This window comes from Artemia sp. Qi Xiang Cuo, chromosome 18, assembly GCF_049724085.1.
Source record: "Artemia sp. Qi Xiang Cuo chromosome 18, ASM4972408v1, whole genome shotgun sequence".
NCBI lineage: Eukaryota > Metazoa > Arthropoda > Branchiopoda > Anostraca > Artemiidae > Artemia > Artemia sp. Qi Xiang Cuo.
Genome location: NC_142811.1, coordinates 16,160,138 through 16,174,430, shown reverse-complemented (window position 1 = coordinate 16,174,430; position 14,293 = coordinate 16,160,138). Strand labels below are relative to the sequence as shown.

The 14,293-nt window shown below is 35.0% G+C and overlaps 1 protein-coding gene across 1 annotated transcript in view; it reads right to left on the bottom strand.

Moving 5' to 3' along the window:
- Positions 1 to 14,293, bottom strand: part of LOC148941249 (retinal guanylyl cyclase 2-like) — a 274,002-nt gene that overhangs the window by 193,079 nt on the left and 66,630 nt on the right. Inside the window, exon 5 of the mRNA XM_089104131.1 lies at positions 494 to 740. Coding sequence (XP_088960257.1) covers positions 494 to 740 — 247 coding nt within the window. The remainder of the gene's footprint in view (positions 1 to 493; positions 741 to 14,293) is intronic.

Here is a 14,293-nt window from a genome sequence, read left to right as displayed (position 1 = left end):
TATTCTCTTTGAATTCAAGTCTCTTACTAATATGAATTGTAGTGAAAACCATTCCTTTTATTCAAATCCTAATCACCAATCAAGTTATACACATCCCTCTTGGCAAAGAGTGTGATGACCTGTAGACCTGTTTGTACGGGGGCGTTGGCAAATCGCTACGAGCTAGTCTACTGACAGCCGCGCAAACAAAAAAAATTGATCCCTTAAAATATGGTAAAAAAAAGTGACACTTTCTCCCTGAGTGAAGATAATATTCTCTTTAAAAATATTTCATGAAATATTCTTTGGACCAACTATTCACGAGAAAAAAAAAAAAAAAAAATCTAATTACAAGTTCTTTTAAGAACTTAAAATATTGAAATTACGTAACTGAATCAAGCCTATATCGAATACCCAACGATCAACCCATCTCACATTCATCCACAAAACAGGTCATTTATAGACATTTTTTATTTGTAATAGATAAATAGCATGAAAACAATTATAAACTTACCGTAAATTTTTTCACAGACACCAACTGTTCCATTGCATGACAAATCTGCCAGGGGGCGAGTACCACGAAGCCACAATGGCTCCCTGATAGTGTTCAGCTTTTCATCATTAAAAGTTAGAACCAGCATTGAGGTTTCATTGACAATCTGATACAGGTTGAAAGAGAATTTGATATGAATCTCTTTCGAGGACTCTGAAATCATGTTGGAAACAAGAAATGCCATTTCCAAATTGTCAAGTTTGTTTCCCTAGAAGTAATAAATGGCTGAAACTCGTCAAATTTAACTGTTACAGATGGGAGAAGTTCAAATTATTTGTGAGATGACGAGTGGGAAGCAAAGATCTTCTGTTACCAAGACAATTAAAAGCAGAGAAAAGACAGCTTTAAGTTGCGGAAAACGTGAAGTATGAGGGCCACAGAAAATGAAAATATGACTCATATTTTCGTTCGATCAAAGCACCTTTCATATGGTGCGTGCGATACACTTTATTCTAGCGATAAGAAACTTCCTTTTTTTCCCGGTTGTTACAGATTTTTTTTAGGGATGAAACTCCAAAAAAAAAAATCCCAAAAGCGTAGATATTGCTGCATCCTTATCCTGCATCTAGTACAACCAATATCGAACAGAAAATGAAAACAAAGTGAAAGTAAGGAGGGATTCAAGTTCAAGTTCAATCATTTTATTATTCACATACATATGTATATATTTGACTAGGCCTATACAAAGATAAAATAAAATATAACACTACAAGTAAGCCTACTTGCCTTAATAACACCCAAAACACTGAAAACAGAATTTTTGAAAACAATATATACATCAAAAGAATCGCCTTTCCAGTTTTTGATGCTAATTATATAAAAAAACATGTAGTTTAAAGCTACCCATTAAAATCTAAAAGCCTGTAAAAATTTGTTTGAGTTTCAAAAATGGGGTTAATACCCCAAAAAAGGCAAGAGACATTGATGAAATTTATGGGATCAAATTTAGCATATAAGAAAACTACTGTAGAGTTCTCGAGTTCTATCTATAAAAATGGGGTATTTTTTACCTTTTTTTTTAGAAGGAATATCAAGGATGAGTGTTAACTAGTCTCTAAAAACCCCTTGATTTCTGGAAATATTTTTAGAATGCGCCTGTAATTTTGGTACCGGGAAGTAGTTGCACCCCTTTCATTACAGGTAATCTTTTTCCGTGCTACATAAAAGATAATACTCACATGCTTACTGGCAAAAAGGTAGAGGAGGCGAGGAGATGTAAAAAGAGCCGTCAGAGTTTCTCAGGGAGGGGGGTCAAATAGTAACATGGTACTGGTTTTAACAGGGACTTAAATGGAAATATTTCTAATTTTCCTACTTATACACATTTCTTAATGACATCTTGTTCAACAGAGGGCATTGTATTTCTTCGAATTATTACCCTTAAAAACTGTGTTTTTTATTAATTAGCTTCTTGTATGACCTTCTTGTTATTCGATTGAGTCATTAATCCACGCGCAATATTTTGAAAAATCGCTAGATTTAGGAAAAAATCACTAGTTTTAGAACAAAAATCAGTATAAATCACTAGATAGAAGAAAAACACTAGGAAACATAAAAAATCACTAGAAATAGTGATAAATCACTATGGGTGGCAACCCTGGCCAAAACTAAAGCTCCATAGATTTGAATTTTGTAAAGGTCAAGCAGGTCAGACTTTTTCGTAAGATTTTCTGATTGGCTAAGACCTAAATCTAATCCCAGAAAAAGAAAAAACTGCAAACAAAATACAAATCATAAATGTCTTATAGTGGCGCAGTGAGTTTGATCTCAGCTTGGTAATACGGGATCCAGAGTTTGAACCCAGCTCCAGCAACATGCGGAAGGGCTTGGAATTTGATTCCAGTGATGAGATTATCCATAAGCGTCTTCATACTAATTCAAACAAGAAAAATAACAAGAAGAAGAAGAAGAAATGAAAAAGCGGAATAAAAAGGAGTGAGATTTTTGGAAGAGCTACTGGAGCTTGTCAAAGCTCAAGAAAATTTGTACAAGAGAATCAAGGACTATATGAGACCTTTGATAAAGACGAGTACTTGACATTATTAAATTCAAAGTTGATTTCAGTGTTTAATTTATCTATGGTGAATGGTAACTACTAATATCAGTTAATACTAGGCATTTTAAGCAACTAAATTTAAGTATTAATAAAATCTAATTGTGAATGACTAACTATATAGGGGGTAATTGTTGAAGTACGTCACTATCCATAAGTGTTCTTATCTTTTTGTGACTATAAGACTCGGAAACCTTGATGCTCAGTTACATCATAATTTGGCAGTCCTGCAAAAGAAGTAAACAACAAACTTCGAGCCCCACGTTGGGCGTATTTTTCTGGCCTCCCCCAGGCCATTCAGCGTGTCCCCAGGTGGCGATAGGGGAACGCTCTACAGATATGTAGGGTACCTCCATAGGAGGCACGGACCTTGTCCCTGGGGGTCCATAATAAAATCTGGGGCACCCTCGCCCGGGGTCATAAATGCAGGCGGAGGAGGAAGAAGGCCCCTCAAATGTACACTCAAAAGGGCCCAAAAGAGTCCCATGAGTTGCAAACCTTCTCCTAGTAATGGGTTAAATTGCATGGAGATGCAGAACACCATCGCGGGAGGATCCTCTATAGGAGGACAACTGTGGCAGGGCGTAAGATCCAGATCTATGGACAATGGCCTTTGCAAAGGGCTGCCTCGACCTTTTCGGGGTACCTGCAAGACTGGGGACCTAGTGGCCAACTCTATTTCCACTTGAGGAGTGGCGCCCCTCGAGGAAATTATAGCCGAGTAAACGACACAGCATTCGCACGGGATTCTGACTAATGGACAATTCTTCTGGGCTTGGTATGTTTTGATGGGCGTGTTTGGGCAGAAAAACCTCTTCCTAGCTGATTTATCTATTATGGGTTGCTTGTCTTAAATAATCCCCGTAGTAGCATAATATTTGTAGGCATGAATATATAATGAGTCGGAGATAATAGGCTTGAGACTGTCTGTGCAGAATTTTGACTCTTGTTGATAGAAGAGCATCGCCAAGTGCTGAAAACCATGTTGTGACCAAGATTGGCCCAAGATTGCACAAAGCTTCCAGTCATGGAGGTCCCGGGGACTTCTTGCTGTCTAGCTTTAAGCTAACTCAAGCACTTCGATGTAGAGTTGAGAAGACGTGTGATCCCCGTCCTGCTCTGGTATCCGGGATCATTGCTTTTCCTGATGTGAAAATAATTTCCATAATTTAACGAACATGGAAACTGGAACTTGGAATGTTACGACGCTAAAAAATGTCTATCGTATGGGCATTTTGACTGACGAATTCAGACAATTCGAACAGAACTTATTAGTAGTTTCAGAAACTTATATCCCAGGGGTAGGAAGCCTGAAATTAGGTAATATAGAATTTGTTTACTTAGGCAGAAAGGATAGGGTACATAGACAGAGAGTAGGGCTCATGATGAATAAGGAAGCTACTAAGTATTGTTTAGGCTGGAAATGTATTAATAATAGAATACTAATTACTCATTTCATGACTAAAAAGTTCAGTGTATCAGCTATAGTAGTATATGCCCCTGTCGAACCGACTGACGGAGATACTAGTGACTCAGATGAATTTTACTTACAGTTACAGGAGCAAATAGACAAGGTTCCAGGTAGAAATATGATTTTATTACTGGGAGATTTTAACGCCCAGGCTGGTAGAAATAGGGATAGATGGTATCCTATCCTAAGCAAATTTGGTGTAGAAAAAGAAAAGAGTAATAGATACAGACTTTTGAAGTATTTTAGGCATAACAATCTAGTTATAACCAATTCAGTGCTTGGTCATAAAATGGCTCATAAGTTAACATGGTATTCACGTAATGGTAAGAAAGTAAACTTTATTGATTATATTATAGTAAACCGAAGACTGGCAGGATGAATACAAGATACTAGGGTATATAGGAGTGCTGCTATTGATGTTAAAAGTAAAGATCACCATCTAGTAGTGTCAAGGGTTAATTTAAAGCTGCAATATCGGAAGGGTAACTACCTCCCGGGAAGTTATGATGTTCGTAGACTCCAGCATGAGAATTTGAGAGAAACCTTCCAGGAACAGTTGAATACTGAACTTGAGAGTTTAAAATTTGATAATGTGCAAGATGGTTGGAATACTTTTAGAAAAATAATTTGTGAAGTCGCTGAAGGTGTATTAGGGAAGAAAGCTAGAACTGCAGCTAAGAATATTAGTGAAAAAGCTTTATGTTTAATAGAAAGGAGAAAGGACTTGTACAAGAATTATCTGAGTGATAGATCGTATGAAAACAAAAAAAATGTAAAGAAAGTGGAGAAAGCATTAAAATATGAACTAAGCAGGTTTGAAGTGGAGGCCATGGATAAAATTGCCGATGATCTGAAAGATGCAGCTAGACGGCATAATAGTAAAATATTGTACTGGCACGTTAACAAATTGAGAGGGAGTGGTCAATCCGGACTTGTCCCGGTTAAAGATAGAAATGGGGTCGCAATTAGCGATAAGGAAAAAAATAAAGTGAGATGGGCCGAACATTTTGAGAACTTGCTTAACCGAGATAGAGTTGCTGGAAAAAATATAGAGGAAAATGAAAAGGTTTGTGATACCTTGGATGTGAAGGAAGATTTTTTTGTGAGGAGGAGTTAGCAACAGTACTAAAAGGATTAATGAATAATAAGGCTCCAGGGGCTGATAGTGTTGTAAATGAGTTTCTTAAATATGGTGGCTCTGAGGTTTGAAATAAGTTACTGAAGATTATTAACATGATTTTTGAAAAAGGGGAAGTATCTAACGATTTTAGGAAAACCTTAATTAAGCCACTTTATAAGAAAGGTGATAAAAGTGAGTGTGGTAATTATCGAGGCATTAGTCTGGTCTCTGTAGGTAGCAAATTACTTAGTAATATGATACTTTTTAGACTGAGAGATGCCGTAGACAAAATTTTAAGAGAAGAACAGTGCGGTTTTAGAAAAGATAGAGGATGTGTCGACCAACTTTTCACTCTTAGGCTAATAATTGAGAAGTACCTGAGTTTTCAAATTCCTATGGTCCTCAGTTTTATATATTATGAGCAAGTGTTCGATTCTGTTGATAGAAGAGATTTAATAAAGGTTTTATCCTTGTATGGTATACCAGACAAATACATTAAAGTGATTAGTGCTATGTAGTAGAATAACACTGCTGCGGTTAAGGTAGGAAATGAGGTTAGCAGCTGGTTTTGTATTAAATCAGCAGTTAAGCAGGGTTGTGTTCTATCCCCCTTTATATGGATTATTTTGATGGACTTTGTTTTACGGAGCACAGGAAAGGCAATGGGAGACCACGGAATCAAATGGGGAGGAAAAAGTCTCCTGGACTTAGATTATGCTGATGACCTACGTATTCTAGATGAAACTGTATGTAAAATGAATGAACGTTTAGAGGTTTTGCGGCTTCAAGTTACAAAAATAGGTTTAGAAATTTAGGTTAAAAGGACTAAATCACTAAGGCTAGGAAGATGTGAAAATGAAAAGATGACGTTGGGTAATGAAAAGCTTGATCAGGTGGGCAGCTTCACTTACCTTGGTAGTATTATTAGTAAAGATGGTGGGAGCAGTGAAGATGTTAAAAATAGAATAGCCAAGGCTCAGGGTGTTTTTTCAAAGTTAAAAAAAAGTCTGGAAGAATATGAAGATAAGTCTGCAAACCAAGATTAGAATATTATAAGCTACAGTGATGACAGTGGTCAAATATGGCTCTGAAGCATGGACGTTCCGAAAAGCGGATGAAGATTTGCTAGATGTTTTCCGGAGAAATTGCTTAGAGATTGTTCTGGGTACCCGGCTGACTGACCGTATTTCAAACAATAGGCTATACAAAAAATGTGGTTCAATACCACTCTCTAGGGCTACAATGAAAAAAAGGTTGAGGTGGTTAGGGCACGTTGTGCGGATGAAGGATGACAGATTGCCGAAGATTGTTCTTTTCGGCCAACCATCTAGGGCTAAACGGAAAGCAGGAAGTCCCCATCTGGGGTGGGAGGACGTCATAAAGAAAGACTTAAAGGAAATGGGAACTTCGTGCGCGGGTGTAAAAAGGGAGGTTTTGAATAGATTGGGGTGGAGGAGGAGCGTGCGTAGCTGTGTTGGCCTCAGGGGGCTTGGAGCTGCAGTGAGTTGTTAATAGTAGTAGTAGTAGTAGTAGTAGTAGTAATTGCGAATGGGCCTTAATCCAAGGAAGTTTTTGTACAAAGTTAGTTTTTGTACCGCCATTGGCTCCTACTGAACTCTTGACCATTTAACTCCATAACAAATAAATGAACCACGAAATCCAATCCAATCATCTTTCGATCTCCAAATTTAGCCACATTTTCCACAAATTTTTAATCTAATTACATCGTAATTAGTCATCAAATTACTATTGTTATTGCATCTGAAGCATCCTCAATCATATTGAAATCTAACAAAATTGCTTTCTTTATTTACCTTGTGAAAAGGATTCTTGTTTTTCAATTCCCACAAAGTTGAAATCAAGGGGGATTTCTTGTATTCCCCTCTCATTTTGTAAAGTTTTTGGGTCTATATATCGTTTCCTAAGTATACAATGTTCTGTCTCATAGCTAGAAGATTAAGCTAAAGCTTTTTTTAGTTAAAAAACTAAAAATAAAAACATAAAAAAAAGAATTTCGGCGGGAGGGGTAGATAAGGAGACTATATGAAAGGATGCAATATGAACATTCGTGTCATGTCCGTTTTTTTGTCTCCAGTATTTTTGTTTGCCTTATAAAACCCTATTTTTGCTTTTCTTCTCTTTCGTTTTTGTGATGGTAGGCCAATATGGTTTACGAAATTATCTTCCTGATAAAGGAGAGTATTTTTTCTGTTATTTTGTAGGCTATCTTCAAAATGACTTCCAGCTAGCGCCCCTTCCATGCTAATTTCTTACCCAAAGTCACCCGATCAAAAATTTGAGGTAGCCATTGTTTTTACCACAGTCGAAAAATCTAATAACTATGTCTTTAAGGATGATTTGACCCCCCACAGGTCCCGGGGGAAGGACTGCAAGCTATGAAGTTTGCCCATTGTTAACATACAGCATTAGTTATTGGCAAGTATACAAACGGATGTCAGGTTGGGTGTCTGGTGGAGGGATACGTAAGATGATCTTTCCATGGAGCAATTTTTCGTGGGAGAAGGAAATTTTCCATGGAGGGGGAGCTGGATTTATGTTTTTTCTTTGTAAAAAAAGAAAACTTTGGCGTTTTTATGCTAGCATAGCATCTTCATTGTATTAAAATGTTAAAATGGTAAAACGTTGCCCAGATGAACAGAAAGGTAAATACCATGGCCTAACTCGCCGTTGTTACCAGAAGAGTTTAAGAAAAGAGATTTTTTGAGATTTTTCTGCTGGCATAGCATCTTGATAGTATTGAGAATTTTTTTTTTGTGAAGAAAAAAAAACTAACTAAAATTTGATCTTAAAGGCCTTATTATAGGTTCACAAAATGTTGAAAACTACTAGTGAACCAATGGGAAAACGTTGCCCAGATGAACAGAAAGGTAAATACCATGGCATAACTCGCCGTTGTTACCAGTAGAGTGAGAGAAAAGAGATATTTTAGGGATTTTTCTGCTACCACAGCACCTTGATTGCATTAAGAATTTTTTTTTTAAGAAAAAAAAAAGACCTAAATAAAATTTGATTTTGAACGCCTTATTATTGGTACACTAGATGTTGAAAACTACTACTGAACCAATGGTGAAACGTTGCCCAGATGAACAGAAAGGTAAGACCATGGCAAAACTCGCCGTTGTTACCAGTAGAGTGTGACAGAAGAGATTTTTGGGATTTTTCTGTTAGCATAGCATCTTGATTGTGTTAAAAAAAAAAAATTTGTGAAGAAAAAAAAAATAGTGAAACAATGGTAAAACGTTGCCCAGATGAACAGAAAGGTAAATACCATGGCAGAACTTGCCGTTGTTACCAGTAGTGTGTGAGAAAAGAGATATTTTGGGATTCTCCTGCTAGCATAGCATCTTGATAGTATTGAGAATTTTTTTTTTTGTGAAGAAAAAAAACTAAATAAAATTTGATCTTGAAGGCCTTATTATAGGTACACTAAATTTTAAAAACTACTAGTGAACCAATGGTAAAACTTTGCCCAGCTAAACAGAAAGATAAATACCTTGGCATAACTCAACGCTGTTACCAGTATAGTATGAGAAAAGAGATATTTTGGGATTTTTCTGCTAGCAGAGCATTTTGATAGTATTGAGAATTTTTTTGTGAAGAAAAAAAAATAAGTAAAATTTGATCTTGAAGGACTTATTATAGGTTCACAAAATGTTGAAAACTACTAGTGAACCAATGGTTAAATGTTACCCAGATGAACAGATAGGTAAATACCATGGCATAACTCGCAGTTGTTACCAGTAAAGTGTGAGAAAAGAGATATTTTGGAATTTTTCTGCTAGCATGGCATCTTGATTGTATTAAGAATTTTTTTTTGTAAAGAACAAAAAAACTTAAATAAAATTTGATCTTGAAGGCCTTGTTATAGGTTCACAAAATGTTGAAAACTACAAGTGAACCAATGGTAAAACGCTGCCCAGATGAACAGAAAGGTAGATACCCTGGCATAACTCGCCGTTGTTACCAGTAGAGTGTGAGAAAAGAGATATTTTGGTATTTTTCTGCTAGCATAGCATCTTGACTGTATTAAGAATTTTTTTTTGTGAAGAAAAAAAAAACATAAATAAAATTTGATATTGAACGCCTTATTATAGGCACACAAAATATTGAAACTACTAGTGAACCAATGGTAAAACGTTACCCTGATGAACAGAAAGGTAAATACCATGGCAGAACTCGCCGTTGTTACCAGTAGAGTGTAAGAAAACAAATATTTTGGGATTTTTCTGCTAGCATAGCATCTTGATAGTATTGAGAATTTTTTTGTGAAGAAAAAAAAACTAAATAAAAATTTGATCTGGAAGGCCTTATTATAGGTTCGCAAAATGTTGAAAACTACTAGTGAACCAATGGTAAAACGTTGCCCATATGAACAGAAAGGTAAATACCATGGCATAATTCGCCGTTGTTACCAGTAGAGTGTGAGAAAAGAGATATTTTGGGATTTTTCTGCTAGCATAGCATCTTTATTGTATTAAAAACTTTTTTTTTGTGAAGAAAAAAAAACTAAATAAAATTTGATTTTGAACGCCTTATTATAGGTACACTAAATGTTGAAAACTACTAGTGAAACAATGGTAAAACATTTCCCAGATGAACAGAAAGGTAAATACCATGGCAGTACTCGCCGTTGTTACCAGTAGAGTGTGAGAAAAGAGATATTTTGGGGTTTTTCTGCTAGTATAGCATCTTGATAGTATTGAGAATTTTTTTGTGAAAAAAAAAGTAAATAAAATTTGATCTTGAAGGCCTTATTATAGATTCACAAAAAACTGAAAACTACTAGTGAACCAATGGTAAAACGTTGCCCAGATGAACAGAAAGGTAAATACCATGGCAGAACTCGCCGTTGTTACCAGTAGAGTGTAAGAAAACAAATATTTTGGGATTTTTCTGCTAGCATAGCATCTTGATATTATTGAGAATTTTTTTTTTGAAGAAAAAAAAAACTAAATAAAAATTTGATCTGGAAGGCCTTATTATAGGTTTGCAAAATGTTGAAAACTACTAGTGAACCAATGGTAAAACGTTGCCCATATGAACAGAAAGGTAAATACCATGGCATAATTCACCGTTGTTACCAGTAGAGTGTGAGAAAAGAGATATTTTGGGACTTTTCTGCTAGCATAGCAACTTGATTGTATTAAGATTTTTTTTGTGAAGAAAAAAAAACTACATAAAATTTGATTTTGAACGCCTTATTATAGGTACACTAAATGTTGAAAACTACTAGTGAACCAATGGTAAAACGTTGCCCAGATGAACAGAAAGGTAAATACCATGGCATATCTCACGGTTGTTACTAGTAGAGTGTGAGAAAAGAGATATTTTAGTATTTTCCTGCTAGCATAGCATCTTGATTGTATTAAGAATTTATTTTGTGAAGAAAAAAAAAATTGATCTTAAAGGCCTTATTATAGGTTCACAAAATGTTGAAAACTACTAGTGAACCAATGGTAAACCGTTGCCCAGATGAACAGAAAGGTAAATACCATGGCATAATTTACCGTTGTTACCAGTAGAGTGTGAGAAAAGAGATATTCTGGGATTTTTCTGCTAGCATAGCATCTTGATTGTATTAAGATGTTTTTTTTTGTGAAGAAAAAAAAACTAAATAAAATTTGATTTTGAACGCCTTATTATAGGTACACTAAATGTTGAAAACTACTAGTGAACCAATTGTAAAACGTTGCCCAGATGAACAGAAAGGTAAATACCATGGCAGAACTCGCCGTTGTTACCAGTAGAGTGTTAAAAAAGAGATATTTTGGGATTTTTCTGCTAGTATAGCATCTTGATAGTATTTAGAATTTTTTTGTGAAGGAAAAAAAAACTAAATAAATTTTGATCTTGAAGGCCTTATTATAGATTCACAAAATACCGAAAACTACTAGTGAACCAATGGTAAAACGTTGCCCAGATAAACAGAAAGGTAAATGCCATGGCAGAACTCGCCGTTGTTACCAGTAGAGTGTTAGAAAAGAGATATTTAGGGATTTTTCCGCTAGCAGAGCATCTTGATCGTATTGAGAATTTTTTTGTGAAGAAAAAAAAACTAAATAAAATTTGATCTTGAAGGACTTATTATTGGTTCACAAAATGTTGAAAACTACTAGTGAACCGATGGTAAAACGTTGCCCAGATGAACAGAAAGTTTTATACCATGGCATAACTCGCCGATGTTACCAGTAGACTAGAGAAAAGAGATATTTTGGAATTTTTCTGTTAGCATAGCATCTTGATAGTATTGAGAATTTTTTTTGTGAAGAAAAAAAAACTAAATAAAAAATGATCTTGAAGGCCTTATTATAGGTTCACAAAATGTTGAAAACTACTAGTGAACCAGTGGTAAAACGTTGCCCAGATGAACAGAAAGGTAAATACCATGGCAGAACACGCCGTTGTTACCAGTAGAGTGTTAGAAAAGAGATATTTTGGGATTCTTCTGCTAGCAGAGCATCTTGATAGTATTGAGAATTTTTTTTGTGAAGAAAAAAAAACTAAATAAAATTTGAACTTGAAGGACTTATTATTGGTTCAAAAAATCTTGAAAACTACTAGTGAACCGATAATGAAACGTTGCCCAGATGAACAGAAAGTTATATACCATGGCATAACTCGCCGATGTTACCAGTAGACTGGAGAAAAGAGATATTTTGGAATTTTTCTGTTAGCATAGCATCTTGATAGTATTGAGAATTTTTTTTGTGAAGAAAAAAAAACTAAATAAAATTTGATCTTGAAGGCCTTATTATAGGTTTACAAAATGTTGAAAACTACTAGTGAACCAATGGTAAAACGTTGCCCAGGTGAACAGAAACATAAATACCATGGCAAAACTTGCCATTGTTACCAGTAGAGTGTGAGAAAAGAGTTATTTTGGGATTTTTCTGCTAGCATAGCATCTTGATTGTATAACTCACCGGCATAACGGCATAACTCACCGTTGTTACCAGTAGGGTGTGAGAAAAGAGATATTTTGGGATTTTCCTGCTAGCATAGAATCTTGATTGTATCAAGAATTCTTTTTTGTGAAGAAAGAAAAATTTGAGTTTGAACACCTTATTATAGGTACAATAAATGTTGAAAACTACTAGTGAACCAATGGTAAAACGTTGCCCAGATGAACAGAAAGATAAATACAATGGCAAAAGTTGCCATTGTTACCAATAGGGTGTGAGAAAAGAGATGTTTTGGGATTTTTCGGCTAGCATAGCATCTTGATAGTATTGAGATTTTTTTTTTGGGGGGGGGGGGGAAGAAACTAAATAAAATTTGATCTTGAAGGCCTTATTAAAAGTTCACAAAATGTTGAAAACTACTAGTGAACCAATAGTAAAACGTTGCCCAGATGAACAAAAAGGTAAATACCAAGGCATAACTCGCCGTTGTTACCAGTAGAGAGTGAGAAAAGAGATATTTTGGGATTTTTCTGCTAGCTTAGCATCTTGATTGCATTAAGAATTTTTTTTTGTGGAGAAAAAAAAACTAAATAAAATTTGATCTTGAAGGCCTTATTATAGATTCACAAAATGTTGAAAACTACTAGTGAATCGATGGTAAAACGTTGCCAAGATGAGCAGAAAGTTAAATACCATGGCATAACTCTTCGATGTTACCAGTAGAGTGGAGAAAAGAGATATTTTGGAATTTTTCTGTTAGCATAGCATGTTAATAGTATTAAGAATTTTTTTCGTGAAGAAAAAAAATTAAATAAAATTTTATCTTGAAGGCCTTATTATAGGCTCACAAAACGTTGAAAACTACTTGTGAACCAATTGTAAAACGTTGCCCAGATGAACAGAAAGGTAAATAACATGGCATATATTGCCGTTGTTATCAGTAGAGTGTGAGAACAGAGATATTTTGGGATTTTTCTGCTAGAATAGCATCTTTATAGTATTGAGAAGTTTTGTTTTGTGTGAAGAAAAAAAAACTAAATAAAATTTGATCTTGAAGGCTTTATTATACGTTCACAAAAGTTGAAAACTACTAGTGAACCAATGATAGAACGTTGCCCAGATGAACAGAAAGGTAAATACCATGGCATAACTCGCCGTTGTTACCAGTAGAGATTGAGAAAAGAGATATTTTGGGATTTTTCTGCTAGCATAGCATCTTGATTTTATTAGGAATTTTTTTTGTGAAGAAAAAAAACCTAAATAAAATTTGATTTTGAACGCCTTATTATAGGTACACTAAATGTTGAAAACTACTATTGAACTAATGGTAAAACTATGCCCAGCTAAACAGAAAGATAAATACCATGGCATAACTCGCCGCTGTTACCAGTATAGTATGAGAAAAGAGATATTTTGGGATTTTTCTGCTAGCATAGCATTTTGATAGTATTGAGAATTTTTTTTGTGAAGAAAAAAACTAAGTAAAATTTGGTCTTGAAGGCCTTATTTTAGGTTCACAAAATGTTGAAAACTACTAGTGAACCAATGATAAAACGTTACCCAGATGAACAGATAGGTAAATACCATGGCATAACTCGCCGTTGTTACCAGTAAAGTGTTAGAAAAGAGATATTTTTGGAATTTTCTGCTAACATAGCATCTTGAATGTATTAAGAATTTTTTTGTAAAGAACAAAAAAACCTAAATAAAATTTGATCTTGAAGGCCTTATTATAGGTTCACAAAATGTTGAAAACTACTAGTGAACCAATGGTAAAATGCTGCCCAGATGAACAGAAAGGTAAATACCATGGCATAACTCGCCGTTGTTACCAGTAGAGTGTGAGAAAAGAGATATTTTGGGATTTTTCTGCTAGCATAGCATCTTGATTGCATTAAAAAAAAATTTTGTGAATAAAAAAAAAACTAAATAAAATTTTATTTTTAACGCCTTATTATAAGTACACTAAATTTTGAAAACTACTAGTGAAACAATGGTAAAACGTTGCCCAGATGCACAGAAAGGTAAATACCATGGCATCACTCACCGTTGTTACCAGTAGAGTGTGAGAAAAGAGATATTTTGGGATTTTCCTGCTAGCATAGCATCTTGATTGTATTACGAGTTTTTTTTTGTGAAGAAAAAAAAACTAAATAAAATTTGATCTTAAAGGCCTTACTATAGGTTCACAAAA